This window comes from Chelon labrosus (genome assembly GCF_963514085.1).
Source record: "Chelon labrosus genome assembly, chromosome: 8".
NCBI classification, from domain to species: domain Eukaryota; kingdom Metazoa; phylum Chordata; class Actinopteri; order Mugiliformes; family Mugilidae; genus Chelon; species Chelon labrosus.
In genome coordinates this window covers 18,286,315-18,306,461 of record NC_140358.1, presented here as the reverse complement: position 1 = coordinate 18,306,461, position 20,147 = coordinate 18,286,315, and the positions used below count along the sequence as shown (strand labels likewise).

The following is a 20,147-nucleotide window of genomic DNA, read 5'->3' as shown; positions in this document are numbered from 1 at the left end:
ACAGAGAAACACAGTAAGTCATTTTAATGCAACGTGCACATTGTATTTAATAACGTCACTGAGAGTGATTTGTTTGTAGCAGACATGCACCAGTGTACTTTGTAACACACAGCTGCAAGTGTCACATGAAATAAAGTGTGAAAGTATCAATTGACTATACTTACGAAAGTGAATTCAGTCAGAGTTTTTAGAGCCCTCAGACTGTGTATCATCTCCCTTTTGAAGTTCGAGTGTATCCCGATGGCGTAGCAGAGATGCACCGTGACGAGGACAAGCACAAACTTCATCGTACCGCAGTGTCGTCTCTTTCTTCCTTAGCAGCGTTTTTTGCTTTGGCTTAGGCGTGAGCGCAGATGTCATCAGTGTCTGCCTTGTCTCTTTTTATACACTTTTATGCCGTCGTCATGCTCTGGATCCAATCCAAACCAATTCTTCAGTAGCCTCAGCTAAATATTTATGTTAAGAGTTGTCATCACCAAAACCCTGCAGTGAACCGAATGTGTAACCAGCTGCAATGCAATCGTGTTACAATGACAACAGACACACTTCTGTATCATTGCGTCTCTCTGTGGGCGTTGTAACACTGTCAACATGAGTCAAACCAGAAAATGGCCTTCATTATTTTCACCCAACATGCTGTTAAACGTCTAAAATGGAAACATTCACAAAGGTTTTACAAATAAAACTCAACGAGAACAAATTATGAAAGTAGGTGATTTATTTGAAAGCAGCACCACCACACTCTTTTACAAAAATAAATAAGGTTGTTCACATTGTGAATATTACGTGTCATCCAGTTGGTATAGTAAACATCAAATAATTAAGGCAGACCAACCTTGGCGTGATAATAAATAAATAATAAGATGTAAATAGAATAGAAATAAATAGATCATAAATAGTACAAATAAATAAATACCATTTTGAAACAATCGTAAATCTGACAAAAAAAAAAAGAAAAAATTTTAAAATCTCATGTCTAATACATTCACAGGTCACTACTCTCTTTTCATTTCTAACTTTAACTGAATGTAACACTTAACAGGTAACACTTGCAGCTTCCCCTGCTGAAAACAGGCTTTAATGTTCATCCTTTGCTGTTGAGTTTCTGGAGGAATTTTATGTATTTCTCAAAAGTCGCCTTTGACTTTGGCAGGTGTTTAAATGGGCATATGCTGTCATTCTGGAAGAGGAAAAAAAAGAGGATTAGTTGAAGCTGATCTTGATGGCCACGACTGATGCAGCAGTCACAAGTAGATAGCTCATACTGAATTAGGATATTGTGTCACTCACTTACCTCTTTATGTGATCCCAAAGCTACCAAGTTTGCCCTAAGTTTTAGGACGTAAACTTCTGCTTCAGGAACATTCCTTACGTTGTCAAGAACGTTCGTCAGTTCTCTTTTGAAGACCCCCCAACAAGACTGCAATGGAGAAATGACAAGACCTAGTCAGGCTAATAACACAATACATGTATCGCCATGAACTGAGTAGTTTGGAGTAGTAAAGAAGAGCAATAGAGACACTGAATTACTGTCTCTATTGCTGTAAGTGCAATACTTACAGCATTGGTACGCATTTTGGCTTCTGGTGCACGCACACTGTTGTTCTAGAGGGGCAGAGAAACACAGTAAGTCATTTCAATGCAACGTGCACATTGTATTTAATAAAGTCACAGAGTGATTTATTTGTAGCAGACATGCACCAGTGCACTTTGTAACACACAGCTGCAAGTGTCACATGTGAAAAGTGTGAAAGTATCAATTGACTATACTTACGAAAGTGAATTCAGTCAGAGTTTTTAGAGCCCTCAGACTGTGCAACATCTCGCTGTTCAAGTTCGCGTGTATCCCGATGGCGTAGCAGAGATGCACCGTGACGAGGACAAGCACACACTTCATCGTACCGCAGTGTTGTTGCTTTCTTCCTTAGCAGCGTTTTTTGCTTAGGCTTAGGCGTGAGCGCAGATGTCATCAGTGTCTGCCTTGTCTCTTTTTATACACTTACAGAGAGAAAAAAAAAAAAAGGAAGTCAGTTGCGTTACACCTACCTAGTATTTGCTCATTTGGCATTTGGCATTCCGATCTATATGAGTTTCTAAGATTTGGGTTAATTATGTCTGTGAAAGTTCCAGGTCATGGATTTTAGACATTTCCTTTTAATTAATCCACAATATCCAAAAGCAATAAAGAAATGTTTTTTAATTGGACTTGTAAGTCTTGTAAGACCAGTTGCAAACCTTTAATTATAACTTAAAAAAATATTGATCTGATCTTAGAAAGCAATGCTTACATACATTCATGATCTCTGATGTGTGAAGCCTATAACTTGTTCTACGACATTCTCTGAAGACAGAATGATGAGATAATAGGGCTGCACTTACAACACTTTGACATGTTTAGTTAACTACTTCAATACGACCGCCGTGAGCCGTTGCAATCAGTTTTTCATTTAGGTTCAGGTTGACTGACTCTTTTGCCGGGTCATGTTTGAACTAATGCTGTATAAAAAGTGATATAGCTATAAATATTAGTTATAAATATTCTGGGATGGATTACACTCTCCACCAGGTTCGACAAGTTGGTCAGTGGGTCGTATTTTTATTTGTTTATTTATTTTTTAAATCGCTGTGATCAGAAAATGGGTTCTTCTTCAGTCAGGCATTGATCATATGAGCTTGAAGCCTCATATATTTCTCCATATGGTCACCATATTCCAAACATTTCATTACTGGTTAGTGCTGGATGCCCCTTTGATAAATACAAATGTGACACGTGTTTTGAATGAAATAAACTTAAATAAACCTCTTCGACTTTTCAGAATGAACTCTGAAACTGTTATGTCACTGGCATGAGATAAACATAGCGTGTTCCTCGAGCAAAGGAAGTATGCTCTCGAACAGAGAACAAAACTGAGAGCTAACCCTTCTGCTTTTTTCTTCCCCGACTTTTTCAGAAAGGCGACCCTAAATTAACATCTACAGACTAATTATTTACGCAGTGTGATTTGGTAGTTTCTGAGGCCTTTCTCATGTCCAGTTGATTGGTGATACCACCGATGACTCAGAAAAACTTACCAGAGGTAAGCCAGTGTAACACAGTGGTTAGAGAGGAGGCGTGGGGGGGGGGGGGGGGGGGGTGTATCACCCTCCCAGTTGTCTGTGATGGCATGCACAGAGAGCTAATTTCGCTTTTGGGGAACTCCAAGCACGGTCCATATTTGTACATGCTGTATGTCATCGCAAATCAACTTACAGATAATGATTCGTTTTTGTTAGGTCTGGAGAAAATGGCACCAAACCTTCAGACTGCACCAGCATCCTTTTATGCAGATGCTGCTCTTCCAACCTGTCTGGATATGAATTATATCTAGTTTCAACAGGAACTCAACTGTTGCACCTGGAGAAGTGGGACGGGAGGTGTTTAAAAGCTATATGTTCTGTAACGTGGGTAAAGAGAACTAACTCACCCCGCTGCTTGTGTGCATGGTGACGCTTCCCCTCCCGGCTGATAAACAAAACTTGCAAAAAAGGCATTTTCCCCCGGACAAGTCTCTTTATTTGACTAACAAACCCAGTGATAAGGAGATATTGCTGCACCAAGTGCTTGTCAAATCACATGGTCTCACTGACATTCAGGCACTTTTTAAAAATGTAATTGTTCGTTTCTTTAACAGGGACTATTTATTTATCTGTATTTCTTGGACAGGTATAACAAAGTCACATTATCTGTGATATTAACAGGAATGCTAATGCTTATTACCTGGTTATCATGGCACCTGTCAGTGGGTGGAATATGTTAGGCATCAAGTCCTCAACGTGAGAAACAGGAAAAAATGTTCAAGTGGAAGGATTTAAGGGACTTTGACAAGGACAAAATTGTGAGGGCTAGACAACTTGAGTCAGGGCTTGTGGCTGACCCTTGCAGCTTGAGCAACTGCTTAAAAAGTCAGTGCTGGTTCTGATTGAAAGGTGTCAGAACACGCAGCGCATCACCGTGTGTTTTGTACAGAGCTTTGTAGCTGTCGAACAGTCAAGGTCCCAGCCCATTATGACCCCTGTCCACTGCTGAATGCTCTGGACTGCAGATTGATGGAAGATGGCCAGGTGTGTTTTTCGCACCGGGATGCTCAATAGGTAGAAGGCAAGCCGTGCCGAGCCACCGTGATGCTTATTATGTAAGACCAAAATGTTCCAATAAACTTTGACAGACTAAAAACAGGGTGAAAAGGCCACAGCTGTAAAGTTGTTAGCGTGCTAATATTTATAAGATAAGAAGATATTTATACAGGCGCGATAGATTTGATACCTGATATCAATGTAACTCTCGTAACCACCCTCCAGTAGCTGGGCCATAGAAAAGTCAAAAGGCCTGTCTTCTCCAGTTCAGTTTTACAGCAACAGAGGTGTTTTATTTAATATCTGAAGCTTTTACTTGCCTTTATTATTTTTTATTTTAGCACTACACGCCATACTGTGCACGTATAGGCTGTGATAGATCAATTACATAGCTTAGCGTCATACAAACCCCATTCTTTTAGCGACAAAAAAAGTCTTTCCGCATTTTTTTGGTCCGGACTCTCAAGAGAAACGTTTGAACTGTTACCGGAGGATGGCTGCAAGCAAAGGTCTTTCGTCATCTGAAGGACGCAGTTTGCGTGTCTAAATCTATGAGGTGCACTCAGTCATACAAAAAGGTGCAAAGTCATTGCAGCTAATGAAACCAACTGAGTGCTGTGCCCTTTCCTTGGGGTGAGCAAGGTTTTCCGATTGCCTAATGTGATACTGGACGGAAGGTGAGTTCAAGTAAAGCTGTGGAGATGTAGAGATAAGGCCTTGTCAAAGATATCATCAAAACAGAAACAAGAGTGTGATTCAAAAAGAAAAAAAAGAAAAAAAAAGAAAAAATGACTAAAAAAAAAAGTCTCTTTCTTAAAACATAATAGTGTACTGAAAGCACTTCTCCTAAACGTTACCTGCCTTATTTTTTTAAATCTTTGTGGCGCTTCTGCTTGGCATGAGTCACTGTGTCTACCATAGCGCACACGGTTACAGCATTTTGCAGTAGTCATCATGGAAGTTGATGTGGTGTCTTTTGTCTTTACACCATCGGGGTAGAATCAGATGAGTGTAGAGGTGTTGGTGTGAGGAGAACTGAGGGGAACATCAGAGCTCTTCTTTGCACGACTGGCAAATGTTTGTAAAGAGGGAAAGTCGTGACAGGAAAATGGTCAAAAAAAATAGCAACTCTCAGTTCCCAGGTTGTATTGTTGATGTTGCATGCGTATGCATATTTGCTTTGGTTGTGTTGATTATGAACAGAGGGTTGTTAGTCCCCTCACAGATACTGCTTCAATTAATTATAATCGCAGTGGACGGAACCCCGTTTCCTCAATTTCTGGTGCTCACATAGTAATCAATTTGTGTGTGATGGGTTTAGACAAACAAACACTTGTATGTATGTATGTGAGCAGACTAACTCTGGCCCATTACCTCATCATTAAAAAAATATATATAATGATGCACATTGGGTAACAGGTTCTCCCCCTAAAGAAACTGCAGAGGGGAAGACTGTCGCCTTTGCGTTCATGTGTGCAATATTAGCTCATGGAAAAATGAATGTGTGTCTGATCTCTGTGTGTGAGTGTGGCTTGTGCGTTGTATTGCTTGTAAATGTAATGTGGGTGAAGATGAGACTGCTGACAACGAGCGGGAAAAACTTTGGTCACCTCATGAGAGATCGTGTGCAGATAAAAAATGTGAATCTTACATTTCCGTTGTTCAGCTTTCAAAGTATAACATGTCCCCATGATCTTCTTGAAAGTGCTCAGCAATATGCTAATGAGGAAACCGTGACTTACCTGTCTTTCTGTCACAAAGTGCAGATTCCAGGCCGCCAGTGATGAAGTAATGACCTGCGTATATGATGAACTGTTCCTGCCAGGGTGCATGCACGTCCTCAAAAATGCTCATTGGTGATAAAATCAAGAATTTAAGTTTAACTTTCTTGTGGAGTTGCAATATACAGCTTGGTCTCTTTCAATATAAGGCATGTAGAAATGTTATTTTCTATATTAAGACATCTTAGAGTGCACCATTCTGCTGATATCACTGCCCCCACATGCGTTTATTTCTTTAATTTAAAAGTCAGATTAGTATAAAACAAATGCATTTGTTAAGGAGTGACCCTGGAACGCTGACTCAGGACCAAACCCGAAAGCGGTCTTGCGTCCGACAATTGGCCTGATGGACCTTATGTTGGTCTGCAGACCCCCAACCTAAGGTCTCCTACCCTTTGTCAAGTCCCAACTTCCTATGTTACTGTTGCTAGGTTGGACAAACAATAGCATCGTGGGGGTCCATTACCACAGTTAAACAGCTGGAAATATGACTTGTCTTTTTTACCAGTTTTCAGTTCTTACGTATATTTCCTTCCTGCACTACTCACGCATGACGTATGTTTTTCACATTTTTCTGTGGAACCTAGCAACAGTGGCATAGTTACTGTCAAGGCTTGAAAAAAGGTAGGAGGCCTCAGGTTGGTTGAACTAGGGGTTGAACGACTTTGAATTCTTTAAAGTCAACTAACATGTGGTGAAAGTCGAGTCGACTTTGTCTAGTCGATGAACATCACACAAAAAAACACAGTAGAAAGTAATGCTTTGCAATAATTAAATCTATATTCTTGATCTGAACACATATTTTAGCGTTTCACACATAAGAAGGTATGGAGGTTTTTCTGCAAGGTAATTGAAGCTTGAACACGGGCTACTGTCGGCCGTAGCCCGCGTCAACGCCATAAACACCGTCAGTCTGACACTTCTAATGTGAGCAGGGATAAAAAAAACAGCTAAATGTATATGGTAGGTCCAGGGGTCGCGTTAACTGAATATTTTCTGTCATTGACCGTTTTTTTAAAACTGTGACGGAAAAATCTGAAGGCCATATATCATTTTGACAGATTGCAATTCACACCCCTGACCACTTGGTGGCAAGTGACGTTATTAACTGGCTCTTAGTCTCTCATCGCAGTTTGTATTCCAAACACCGCGGAACTTTTGTCAGTGCACGATTTCCTAGTACACCGATTATACTGCTGCACATGTCGGAGCTCGGCTAACCATAGACATATATACAATATATATTTATATATGTCTATGTCTATGCAGCTACGGCTACCAAAATGGAATTTGCATACCACCGAAACACTTCAACCCTACGATACCGTGTAAGAGTGTCTAAGCGGTCCAATTACGGACAAGACGGTGTGTCGGCAGCCCCAAATTTTTTTTTTACCATTTAAAGTCAATGACGTGAAAAAAAGAAAAGAAAATTAAACGCTATTGAATATGTCATTATTATCATTTAAAAAGATTTAAGTGACGGGTAAAAATAGATTATGACGGGATTTTTATGACCCTGTCAGTCAAAATGACAGACAACGAAAAAAAAGTATAGCGCAACCTCTGGGTAGGTCGGATAACTTTAGACAATGAAACTTACCAGCAAACTGATGATTTGCGGCCTGGTGCTCTCTGTTACAACAGTTTGGTGAAGTTGTTAACCGACTGCTGTTTGTTTTAGTTCAGGACTGACTCACATATTCGGTATGTTATAGTAGAATGGGATTCATCTTTAGGGAAGTATTTCCACACATTTGATGAACCGCTGAGTTTGCTGCAATGACCCACTGGGCCCCTCAACTGTCTTCTCGGAGGCGCCCGTGTTCTCGTTGTCACATGATCGGCGACTAGCCCACTTCCTGCTTCAAGTTAAGTCACTAGTCGACTAATCGGTATAACCCCTAAATACCACTGTAATCTAAAAATACATTCTCCACAGAATCAGGAACAAGGGACGCTTTCATCGTTGGAGGAGCTGATGCTTATTTAGGGAAGTACTGATTTGTGGGTTAGTGGTTAAAGTCAAGGTCAGGGTTGAGATTAGGAAAGGCATTGCTATGATTAGGCGGTCTCTGAGAGATTGAATACAAACCTATGTCAAGTGTCCTTTAAGATCAGTTACTGAATTTATTTTATTCAGTTCCTCTCAGACATATCTGTTTCACTGTGTGGGGTGCACTCATATACTGTACAGGGCGCTGTTTCTATTTTAATTTCAGCTTCTAAATACATTTCTTACACTTGCTTATCTTTGTTTTTGTTATAATAGGTTTTTATCCTCTCATCTTTGAGGCCTGCTGCATACACCACATACTGCCTTTGAAGGCACGACTGTGCGCATAATTGGCCTTCCATCTCATTTTGAAACAAAGATTAAAATCTTGATAAAAAAAAAAAAAAAGCCGTTTGATTTCATGTATTGTGTAATAGCTTAACAGACACACTGAAAGAGAAAGCTGGTGTACTAAAATACACTTAGCGTTGTACAGGCGTTAAGCGTTAAGATAATAAAATATATGGGAAGTTATGAATGCAAATTAAACACTTGTAACTGGAAGGAGGTGATTTATATATACGTATTTATTTTTTATGTTAAACAGTATATGTGATTTACAACTCAAGAAATCGTAACCGGTGCTTTTTTAAAATGGGGAATACAATATAAAATGGAAATTTCATAAAAAATAAATGCACCATCCGGTAACTTGTGCCACATTCGTCATTGCTGCCGTATCTTATGCCACTGATCAGAAACGTCGTCAAGGGATATTCACATCACCGATCAGCGACAGGATCTGCTCGCGCTGAAGCAGGACGGTTCAATCTCTCTAGCCCCACCACGTGTTTTCAGCGTAATCCAGCAGTGAAACAACTGATTTCAGCCGCACACGAATTCTTTATGTCTAGTAAATAGACTCAACGCTCAAACTGTGGCAGTAGATGATTATGTCCCTCCCTTTGGACCTCAAATACTGAAAATACTTAACAAACAAGGCGCTTGAAATATTTCCAACAGCTAATGTTCCTTTATTTAACATCGACGTCCATTGCGATGTTCAGTTTTTCAGGCTGTAATGTTTGTTTTTTAGCCCTTTTCCTTCAGTGCTTTCAGCGTGACGGTCAGTCCTCCAGCATCGCAGAGCTGAAACTCTTCCACCAGCGCTTCGTCCTGTGGCTGCTGAAGAGCAGCGGCGTATGACACATCGCCATAATCTTCTTTTTCCTCATCTTCCTCAAAGTCATCCGGATATTCAACTTGTTCTGAAGTGTCAGGAGACTCTGGAAAAGCTGGAAGACACAAATCATCTGCTGAGCCGTTTGATTCTTATGCCACCAATTTATGCCAAGATTGGAGATCTTTGATTTTTGACATCTTACATTTTCAAACTGTCATGTAACATCATCAGTTTGTATCATAAGATTCCACATGCACGCTTTAGTCAGATATGTGTATCTATGACAGATGTATGTTTATCTTGCTGTTCTCTTCTCTCTTTCTTCTGTCTCTACCCGGCTGGCCTTAGGCAGATGGGTTCTGCTCAAGGTTTCTTCCTGTTAAAAGGGAGTTTTTCCTTGCCACCGTCGCCTTCAGGCTTGCTCTGGGGCTTCCAGGCCGGGTTTTTGTAAAGCGTCTTGAGACGATTTGTATTGTTATTGACGCTATATAAATAAAATTGAATTGAATTGAATTGAATAATCATCTATAGACATCAAAAAACAACATCTGAAATGACTAATATGGCTACGTTTTCATTAAAGCATAAGCTTGTTTAGTCCCAACAGGTCAGAACCATTTCTAGTATCGTGGTTTTAAACAAGTGTGGAGGTTTGTGGCTGCACACCATGAATTAATACTTCTCTTAGTGTCTGAAGCTTTATCATAACCTGCTTAATTATCTTGTCAATACGATGAAATCAGAGGTTAATGACTAGTCGCAATTCCCGCGACCCAAAGTGACCTCCTCAGATCGTTTGTTTTGTCCAAATGAAGCTTATGCAAAAGTTCACTGAGGAAGATCTGCCCCAGTCACAGTCTGTTTCCCTCCGGTGAATGTCGACTATTTCTGCCGCTCCATTTCCTTATGACTTTCCTCTCACCACCCTGTCAGTTAAGTCTGTCCTCACTTTCTACATCGCCACTTTCATCCAAGCAGCTATTTGCCCACCTTCTCCGAGCCAATCATTCCCTCGTCTCTGTGATTTAATCTCACAGGCCATCCTGTCCCTATCTACCTTCATCGTTTGGCTCCTCTGAGTCTCACTGCCAAACACTGACACCTTGTTTCCTCAATAAATATTCATTCTGTGTTCCCACTTGACCCTTTCCTTATTGAACAAAGTGGCACTAAGATCCACTGAGATTTAAAATCACAAAGTAAGGAGAGAAAAACAAGACCACTGTGAAGGCATGTTACAGCAGGAGTCTACACTGATGTTTTGGGAACACACGTGTTCTGCAGAGCTGCTGGTTTTTCCAGTTTCTTGACAATATCTAGAGTGTCAATTTGTTCATGTGTATCAGGTTTGGTGCTTCTAGGATGTTTGTCTTTCATCACTGGAACGTGAAAGGCAGGGTTAAAACCTGTGTCAGTTCAGCATCTGCACAGGACGTAATTAAACTTTTGATTGCGACGTCTTCGTTGACAAATTCAGAAGATCTACAATAAAATGTATAGTGTGTTAACTCACTCTTCAGGAACACATCTACTGTGTAAGAGTGCAGAACAGGAAGTAGAAGTAGAAGTCAGTACTGTTGTACTATTGCACTGTTTAGTACACCTCTGGTTACGTTCACTTACAATACCTTGATACGCTTTTAAAATTCAAGAAGTTACTAAGATCAAAACTGTCTTTTGATTTCCCCTCAACATCTCACGTGGTTACAACTGACCACAGGTCTATGTAGTAGATCTCTCATTGTTTCCTGTCCCATTTATCATATGCATATATTTAACCATTTGTAAGGTCGCCGCCATCGCCACTACTAAGATGATGTGTCACTTTCCATTTCCACCTCAACATTACCGACAGAGTCAGCAGAGTTGCTCCTCGTTCCTGTCCCACAGCGTTCACTGTGTTCCTCTAGAGATGTCAAGCTTCCGTCTTCGTCAAAGTCCTCAGGATAGAGCCAGTGGTCCGGTCCACCAGCGCTCAAACCATCTTCCTCCTCTACCTCACAGCAACTGGCCTCCGAATCATCTTCTTTGTTGTCAAGTGTGAGGGACTGACTGAGAACATCTGCTGTTTTGTTGATGTCTGCGCTAGTTCCTTCTGTATAAATACCACTCACAGGTGTACAGTCTACCACTTTGAGAGACTCTATGTGAGCTTGCACATATGCTATGCCAAGTATACAAGCAGCACTTGGCCTGTTTTCTGGGTTGAGGCTGAGCATTGTTTTGATCAAACAGGAAATGTTGTCTGAGAATGCACTAGGTACAGGGTCATACTCTCCTTTGGTGATCTTATAGAACAGGCTCAGGAGGTTTGTGGCTGCAAACGGAGATCTGAGAGCACAGATCTCGTACAGGAGACAGCCAAGAGCCCAGATGTCAGACTTACAGCTGTATGGCAAGTCCTGACAAAGCTCAGGACTTACGTAGCTGGGCGTCCCAACACATGTGGACGCCATGTCAAATGTGTTGCTCATCACTCTGGATATGCCAAAGTCCCCTAACTTTACCACGCCTTGCTTCGTCAGCAGTACATTTGAGGTTTTGATGTCCCTGTGAAGTATCTTGGCCGCATGTATATAATTTACAGCCATGGTAACCTGCGCAAACCACCCCATCACAGCATCCCCGGAGAAAAATTCCCCTGGTTTCCTCCCTTTGACTCGGTCGTCTAATGTTCCACCATCACAGTAGTCCATCACGATGTAAATGAAGCCGTCGTCAGAGTTGACAAACGCATCAGGGCATGTCACAATGTGAGGGTGCTGCAGCCTCCTGATGATTTCCGCCTCCAGCAGAATAGCCCTCTGTGTCTTCGCTGCCCTTGTGTCCTCCACTTTGATCCTCTTCACTGCACACAGCCTCTTGTGCTCCACATGTCTCATAAGGAACACGTCTGCTGCCCCTCCTCTGCCCAAACACAAAACCTTCTCGTACTTCTCCATCTTCTTTTTAAACAGGTCTAAGTCTTAACAAGTAGTTAATATATTGATTTAAACCGCGTTGAGGTGAGCAGCACCTGAAAACCAGACAGCTGTCTGCACTGCAGCACGTCACACCGTTTGTGTGCACTGTCGTCGCCATGGTAACGATGTGACGCTGTGAAACTGGATAGGTGGACAGTTTATTTTTTTTATTTTTTCTATAACTTTTATAGATATAGTAGCTTATATGTATAATAATAGTTTTAGTTACACATAAACATTGAACACGACTCTTAATTTATTATTATTAATAATAATAAAGATAATAATAGGTCACGTTTATGTAATTTCCGTTATTCTAGTCGTAGTAGCCTATGTTTTTGATTTTAAGTTAACTTTTAATTGCAAGAGGCAGCTCTTTATTTATCTCTGGTGAATTTACGCCAGTGTTTATATTAATGAGCATGTAGCTGCCATGTAATGAATAAATTCATACATTTTAAGTAGTTAATGGACATGAGGAAGATGGTGCAAGCATGGAAAATGTGTGACATTAATAAAACCATTAAAAGGATGTGTCTATTCGTTCATCGGAGAAAACGAATGATCAGTTTCTCCGTCTTTCAATTCAACGTGATTAAAACTGCGCGCCCCTTGGCCTACTTTATGCTCCCTACTGCTTTATGCCATTTCCGTTTCATTACGCTTGGTGGCGTCGTGGGTGTTATATGACTGCAGTCTGCCAATAGCTAACCAAAGAAGAAGACTGCGGCGTTCTGCGCACGTTTCTGCGCAGGTTTATCATAACACAGCATGAGCGCATGCTAGTGCAGATTTTCCTTTTATCATTATTGCTTAAAGTTGAGTGTACGTTGTTCTGATATGCCGCCAAAAGGCAAAGGCGGCAAAGGCGGTAAAGGTTAGTGGCCCACGAGATATGTATGTTTAATTATATTTTAAATGTTATTAGCCGAAAGTAATATGTGAGTTAGCACACAGCTACATGTGATGATACAGTTCACTGTAACAGCAGAGTTATTTCTTGTGGTTGTCTGTCTTTCATGGTTGCTGTGCCGTGTCGGCGTTGAACCTGTGTAGGAGCTGCCTCAGGAAGTGCTGACGCTGACAAGAAAGAAAAGGCCCCAAAAGGAGGAACTTCTGTAAAGGTGTCGTTCACACTAATGTTTCAGCCAAATGAAGCTGCACATAAATGAGACATGGCAGGGATTTTTTTTTTAAAAATATTTTTATATATGTGTTTTTTTTTTTCTTGTGACACTACCCGCCACAAAGTGACTTGTGAATGAGTTTCAAATGAGTCAGACATGACTCAATGGTTGAGTTAGCATCCAGATCATGCACTTGATTAGAAGTAAAATTCTTAATACAAACACACACAAACTGATAAGATTTATACTCACGCAAAAGGCTGTCATCTCTAAAATAACTTAATATAAATCTTCATCAGTATACATCTTGTAATATAGTTGCATTTCCCCTCCATTCCTGTCCATTCCTGACACCAGCTGTCATTGACTAAGTGAGATAAATTTGTTCCACTCAGAAAGACGGTTTGTTGTCTGGAGATATATTTAAACAGCGTAAGCATCAGTATTGGATCACATCCTGCAGAAGAGGAAGAGGCAGTGTTGGAAAGTGTTAAAGAGTTGGGGGACGTGACCTGCTGTTGAAGCGCTTCATCTGTGCTTGCCAAGCAATCCCAGTGTCTACAGTGACCTTAAGCAGTCATAGGTTGCATCTATTCGAAGGCTAACATTGCTTTTATGATCCCCGTTTGTCTCCAGGTTCGGCATATCCTCTGTGAAAAACATGGAAAGTGCATGGAGGCAATGGAGAAGCTGAAGGCTGGAGTCCGTTTCAGTGAAGTGGCGTCACAGTACAGTGAAGACAAAGCTAGACAAGGCGTAAGCACATGCACTCATAAACACTTGTGTGGTGTTGCTCTTTAGTATTTTTTTTGCATTTTTGTTTGGATATACAATTACGAGTATTTTGTGTGGAATACTCGTGACTTTTTCCAGACTGTTGAAAAAAAGAAAACACATTCATTAATACACAGGATTAGATGTTACAATCCCATGTGCCAAGATCCCAGGCAAAACACATTTAGAGGCCCTGTCCAACTGAGAAACCCTTACAAACCTACGGTCATGTGATATGACGATTAACCTACAATCTGAATGAACTAAGTAAATGCTGCTGGCTTGTATGGACCACAGAGCAGCAGAGGATAAATTCAAACCTTGTAAAATGTAAGCTAATCTAATGCTGCTGGCTTGTATGGCCCGCTCAGCAGCTAACCAAACAAAGAAATATCGCTACCAACCCACATGAAGACATCAGATACCTGGCCAAACAAACAAATCTACCGTGGTTCGCCCCGTTGATGCGGACTGAACCATGAACCAAACAAACAAATCTACCGTGGTTCGCCCCGTTGATGCGGACTGAACCACGAACCAATCAACCGTATCTATCATGATTTGCAAACACACTAAAGTCACGCAGCCATCCTTACCTTTAGTGAGCTCCCCAGCTAGCATGCTTCCTACTCACCCAGAGCCACTCGCTCTCTCTGCTGCCCGGGACACACCGCATACCGCAGTCCTCTGTTTTTTTCCGCGTATGCCCAGCGCAGATTTTGTCACAAATCCACGCCAGCCCATTTCTACTGGGCGGACATGAGCCCTCCAGCCATTCTGCTCTGCTCCTAACCACTAGATCCTTCGACTGAGTGAGAGTCATTTCCAGTCTAACTTTTTTTTTTTTTTTATACCATATTTCCAGTCTAACTTTAATACACTTAAACTCCTCTGTTAGGCTGGTAACTGGACCTCCAAAATGCCTTTCCCATACAAGGCTGTTCAGCTTAAGCACCGTGGGACACAGAGCGTGGGACACTTTCTGATAGATGAATTAATCATCCTTTCTAACTTTTCTACCTTTGAAAGGGCAGCCTCATACACTGTCATCGGCCACATTAGCTGGGGCAGTAAACCAAACTGCAAGCACCATAACTTTGACTTCCCTGGTAGCCCTGAGCACTCTATGCTTGAAATGCCTTGAGTCATTTCCTGCCTCAACCCTTCAAATGCCACTTTATCACTGAGACTTGCATCATACCATCTTCCCAAACTCTTCACTGGCTTCTCTAGGCCTGGGGGAACCACCTCATCATTTATAACAAACTTCTTATCTACTACCTTTCCTTTAACAATAGAAATACTCCTGGATTTCATTGGCTTCACTTTCATCCTAGCCCACTGCAGGTTGCTGTTTAGCTTATCCAGCAATCTTCTGATACAAGGAGCGGTTGACGTTGTAGTCGCCATGTCGTCCATGTAGGCCCTAATTGGGGGGAGGCGAAGCCCTCCCTGCAGCCTTTCTCCGCCTACCACCCATTTGGAAGCCCTAATAATGACCTCCATTGCCATTGTAAAGGCTAGTGGAGAGACTGTACACCCTGCCATGATGCCTACCTCCAGCTGCTGCCATGCTGTAGTGTACTCTGTGGCAAATAATCTAAACATAGAAAGAGAAAAAATACAGAACAGTCGTGGTCCCAAGTGTTCATCATCAAATAAAAGGCGTATACAGAATTAAAAAATATTACCTCTCACTATAAGTTGATAGGTCATGTTTTACAAATCTCTTTTATAATTCCTAACCAATCCTCTATTGTCATTATCAAAGGCAAAATCCCAGTATCCCATAATCCAAAGAATATTCAGCCATGTTGCAAAAAACTAGCAGTAGCGAATCAGAGGTAAACAAGCCGACTGCCATGGGTGCACGTGCCGTTCAGAAGACATCATCCGGGGTCTGTAGGTCAATCTACAGACCCCGGATGATGATAACAGGTAACTCTGGACTCAACGAGGATTAGCACTAGAGTATCATAACAAAATATTGGTGAAATGAACGAGTTCCGCGGCAGATAATGGGTTATTTAGAGGCTGCATTGCGGTGCCCTGATCACTCTTGCTAAATGGATATACGCAGATCTAAATATCTCCTGAACAAAAAAAACATGAAACAAAAGTGATATTGGTGAGTAAACGAGTAAAGAAATAAGGTCCAGGTTGTAAAAAAACAGTAATTCCCCTTTAAATCTGGATATGGTTTTAGAACAGTTATTCCCCTTTAAGTCTGGATATGGTTTTAGAAATGTCAACAGGTGTTATGAGGTTGTAGCATGTTAATGAATTACTTCATCTGTGGATCCCCATGGCCTAACACGGGAAAGTTTTGTAATTCTGTGGGATTGTGAGAGATCTCTGAGCTGATATATCTAATCTTGTCAATTGTATTCACAGTCTATTGTTTTCAAAGTCCCCTCGTCAACAGTTTAGCAGCCTTGGGATCATCTTCAAAATATTCCTGTTTGACGAAATCTGCGTTTTTTTTTTCCCTTTGGTGATCTTCATTTCTCGTAACATGTTAAATTTCTAGAGTAGTTTCACTGTGGCATTGTTTCGATAGGCTTCTGCAATGTCACAAGATTTATTTCCATCCAGTGTTGCATTCATTTATCACCAAGATCTTATAGTGATGATGGGAGGTTCTGACCACTGCACAAAGCCTTCTCTAGCACTTACCAAAGATTCTCAGTGGGGTTAAGGTCTGGACTCTGTGGTGGCCAATCCATGTGTGAAAATTATGTCTCATGCTCAGTGAACCTATCTTTCACAATTTGAGGGGGGAAAAAAATCAGTAGTCAGCTGACCCCAGTCTTGGGACACATAATGTTGCTGAACCTAGACCTGACCAACTGCAGCAACCGCAGATCATAGCACTGCCCCCACAGGCTTGTACAGTAGACACTAGTCATGATGGGTGCATCACTTCATCTGCCTCTCTTCTTACCCTGATGCGCCCATCACTCTGGAACAGGGTAAATCTGGACTCATCAGACAACATGACCTTTTTTTTTTTTCCATTCTCAAACAGACTGACATCTTTTCCACGACCACAGGATGTGTCTTTCAACATGGTTGTTTAAGAAATGAGAAGCTACTCATTGCATCAGTTGGGGTTAAATAACTTGTTGCCAGCTGAAAGATAATCGGCCGTGCAGTAATTATTCAATAGGAGGCTCGTACCGATTTGCTTAGTGAAATCCAGGTGGCAACTTTGTTTTTGGCCAGGCAGTGTATTTAAATGTATGTTTCAGTGGATTGCATTATAATCTCAGCCAATGTTCCCTCTAATTTTTCATGTGTCTGGGCATACACAAAAACTCTGTGAGTACACTGTGGACCACTGTGAGCAACATCACACGTGCACGCTGGGGCCACACACCAGTATCACACCTGTCCAAAACCTGAGATCATAGCAAGTTACATAGTTTATCAAAAGAATCCCATTATAGCAGTAATTTTTTACCTATATATTATATTCATCTATTTATTGCGCATAGTGCTGTCTGTGATGTGTGTGTGTTGCTTGTATGTCTTTATGCCACTGTCAAAGACAATTTTCCATTTTATGTAAGTTTTATGGACATTAAAGAAGTCTAAGTCTAACTGTATAAATGAATATAAAACAATAGAAAGCAGAACATTCCTCTTGTAATAGCGCAATAAGAAAAGTTCAAACAGAAAGTTTGAGGAAAAGTTGTAGCTTTGTTGTCTTCTGGTATCTTCTTCACAAGCAACAGTACCTCGACCAATGAGATGAGCAGGATTCCCGCTGTCAGTTTATTGGTCACAGTTTACCGTAAATGTTCATATAAAGCGCCTTGTTACTCATTAATTACATTGACATTTTACACGCTACTTTTGATTCTCACGGTAATACGGGACAAAGTGCGTCCTGTTTCAGCTCAATACGGGACGCGTACTTTTGTTTCTAAATACGGAACGATTCTGTTTTTCAAGGGACTGTTGGCAACCCCAAGTTTTGCAGAGCAGACCTTTCTCTCTCGAAAAAGAAAAATCTTACCCAGTGTCACCGCTGGTTCTTTGTTTGCACACACTCCGACAGCCATTCCATCTTAAAAGAACCACATTTAATTTTTACTTTGTCTTGGTGAGTGGATGCGCCACTGCCTTAACTCCGCCGCACTGTTAGCTAACCTGCAAAACACCGGCGCCGCGGTGGATATGGGGGGGCACGTACTGTCATGATTGGCAGCGTAAGTGAACCGCATCATACCATTGGCTGGACAGCTGTCACTCACTGAGTTACATTGCAAAATGGTACATAAACAAATAATTTACTTGTTTAATTTATTTACAGTTCATGTTGGATTTTTTTATGCGCTGCATAGATTTTCTTGTGCGCGGAGAACGTGCGAGCAGTGCGCGATTGCGCAAGCGCGCAGCTTAGAGGGAACATTGATCTCAGCCAACGTTTTACTGACTCAGCTCTTTTGTTGCTTGAGTGGACATGGAAATGTTGATTCATTGTGTTACGATACCATTGTGGAATTTCTCATGCTACATCATTTGTGGCTTTGATGAGGTCACTATTGCAAAGGAACTCTTTCAGAAAAAATCAAAATAACACAAAAGTTTCCATGTCTGTATAAATAAGATTTGTTTATGACTGAACAGAAGGGATGTGATTAATAGGATGCTAAGACCTAAACGTCATGAGTTTCACAGGTGGCTCAATCCAGACTGATGAATACATTAATTCTTAAGTGTCCTCTAACTCGAGTGCTGTTTTGTTACTGACTCTGTACACGTACTCATTCTTATTCACACTACGCTGATGTATTCTTAGCCACTAACGTAAATATTAGAGCTTTTAACATGCACCACCATGTCCTGTGACCTCATCATTCTTGTTAACCTAAGCTAAAAATAACTTTCCACCAAAGAGTCAAAATGTTACTTGCAGTTTAACTTTTGACCTCTCGTTTTTACAGCACGTTGTCTATATTAAGAGCACACTGTATGTTTCCCTAATCACTCTTACGTACATGACAGGGTGACCTGGGGTGGATGACGCGAGGATCGATGGTTGGACCCTTCCAGGATGCGGCTTTTGCCCTGCCTATCAGCTCCATGGATAAGCCCGTCTACACAGACCCGCCTGTCAAGACAAAGTTTGGGTACCACATCATTATGGTAGAGGGGAAGAAGTAGCGTGGGCCAGCTCAGCACACGAACCTAGGACAAATTCTCCAGTGTGCTGTACGGATTTGATGATGATCCTGGTGTGGAGTACTTTTCTGTTAAATGCACACAACCATGCAGACAGTTCAGCCTGGGTGAATGATTTCATGTGATTAACTTGGTGAAAGTGTACAAAATGGCCAAATAAATGCGTTTTTATTCACGTTTTCACGAAAAGTGTAAGGTTGGTATATGTGCGTATGAGAGAGTAAGTGACAAATTTGGAAGAATTTGCTTTCTCTTAAAAAATCAACTACTTTAAACACACTCAGTAATGGAGATGCTGCTATTACAGTAACTTTTTTTGTTTTTCTTAATTTCGGCTCATAAAAATAAAAGATTATTGATGGCTAAAACAAATCTGCATTTGTGTGAATGTGTTTTTCTGTAATTCTGCACCCAAGACAAAACCATAGTTAGCCATTTCCTGTGACTAAATTTAAAGTTAAGAGTATTTCTAGTAGTTTCTCAGTTATAAAATGGGAAAACTTTCACCAGATCAGGTCCTCGGGGTCCCTATATCACACAAGGGAAAATGTGAAATTGATTTAAACAATAGTAGTATAGTATCAGTATATATTTAACTGAACATTTCTCTATTATCTTTTGAGTGAATACTTTGGACACTTATGTTACAATTACTAAGATGTACCTTGTAACTCGAATGCAATCTGTTGCACAGATATTATGGTTTATGACTATACTATGATAATAACCATAGACTGTTTAGACCAGGGGTGTCAAACATATGGCCTGTGCCAGATCTAGACATTAATTGCATGTTTTTTTTTAATAATAAAAGTAATTGCTATTCTTAATTTGTCCAGTTCCCGCGACTCTTAACAGGAACAAGCGGCTACAGAAGATGAATGAATGAGTGAATGAATTTGTCCAGTTTTAATAAGAGTAGTGGACATAAGTAAACAGCAGATGGCAGCAATGTGCCCCAAAAAAATGCACTTAATTTTCTTAAGAGGTTGTTCATAAAATGTTTGTAAACGAATAGTT

At 40.9% G+C, this 20,147-nt stretch overlaps 2 protein-coding genes across 2 annotated transcripts; one reads left to right on the top strand and one right to left on the bottom strand.

Annotated features, from left to right (window-relative positions):
• Nucleotides 1-8,502: 8,502 nt before the first annotated feature.
• On the bottom strand, nt 8,503-12,015 carry nek12 (NIMA-related kinase 12; the record flags this gene model as incomplete). Its single annotated transcript, XM_084549829.1, has 2 exons — nt 8,503-9,185; nt 10,923-12,015. 2 exons carry the CDS (start codon nt 12,013-12,015, stop codon nt 8,983-8,985), a joined length of 1,296 nt encoding a protein of 431 aa, XP_084405955.1. The 3' UTR covers nt 8,503-8,982.
• A 760-nt stretch (nt 12,016-12,775) lies between these two features.
• On the top strand, nt 12,776-19,988 carry pin4 (protein (peptidylprolyl cis/trans isomerase) NIMA-interacting, 4 (parvulin)). The gene is made up of 4 exons (XM_084549831.1): nt 12,776-12,913; nt 13,093-13,160; nt 13,800-13,919; nt 18,951-19,988. Exons 1-4 carry the CDS (start codon nt 12,877-12,879, stop codon nt 19,107-19,109), a joined length of 384 nt encoding a protein of 127 aa, XP_084405957.1. The 5' UTR covers nt 12,776-12,876; the 3' UTR covers nt 19,110-19,988.
• Nucleotides 19,989-20,147: the final 159 nt, after the last annotated feature.

Excerpts from the sequence above, each read along its gene's own strand:
- pin4 (XM_084549831.1), top strand. The coding sequence starts at position 12,877 with ATGCCGCCAAAAGGCAAAGGCGGCAAAGGCGGTAAAG. Across the intron at positions 12,914-13,092 it reads AGGCGGCAAAGGCGGTAAAG|GAGCTGCCTCAGGAAGTGCT; the intron begins GTTAGTGGCCCA and ends GAACCTGTGTAG. Across the intron at positions 13,161-13,799 it reads AAGGAGGAACTTCTGTAAAG|GTTCGGCATATCCTCTGTGA; the intron begins GTGTCGTTCACA and ends GTTTGTCTCCAG.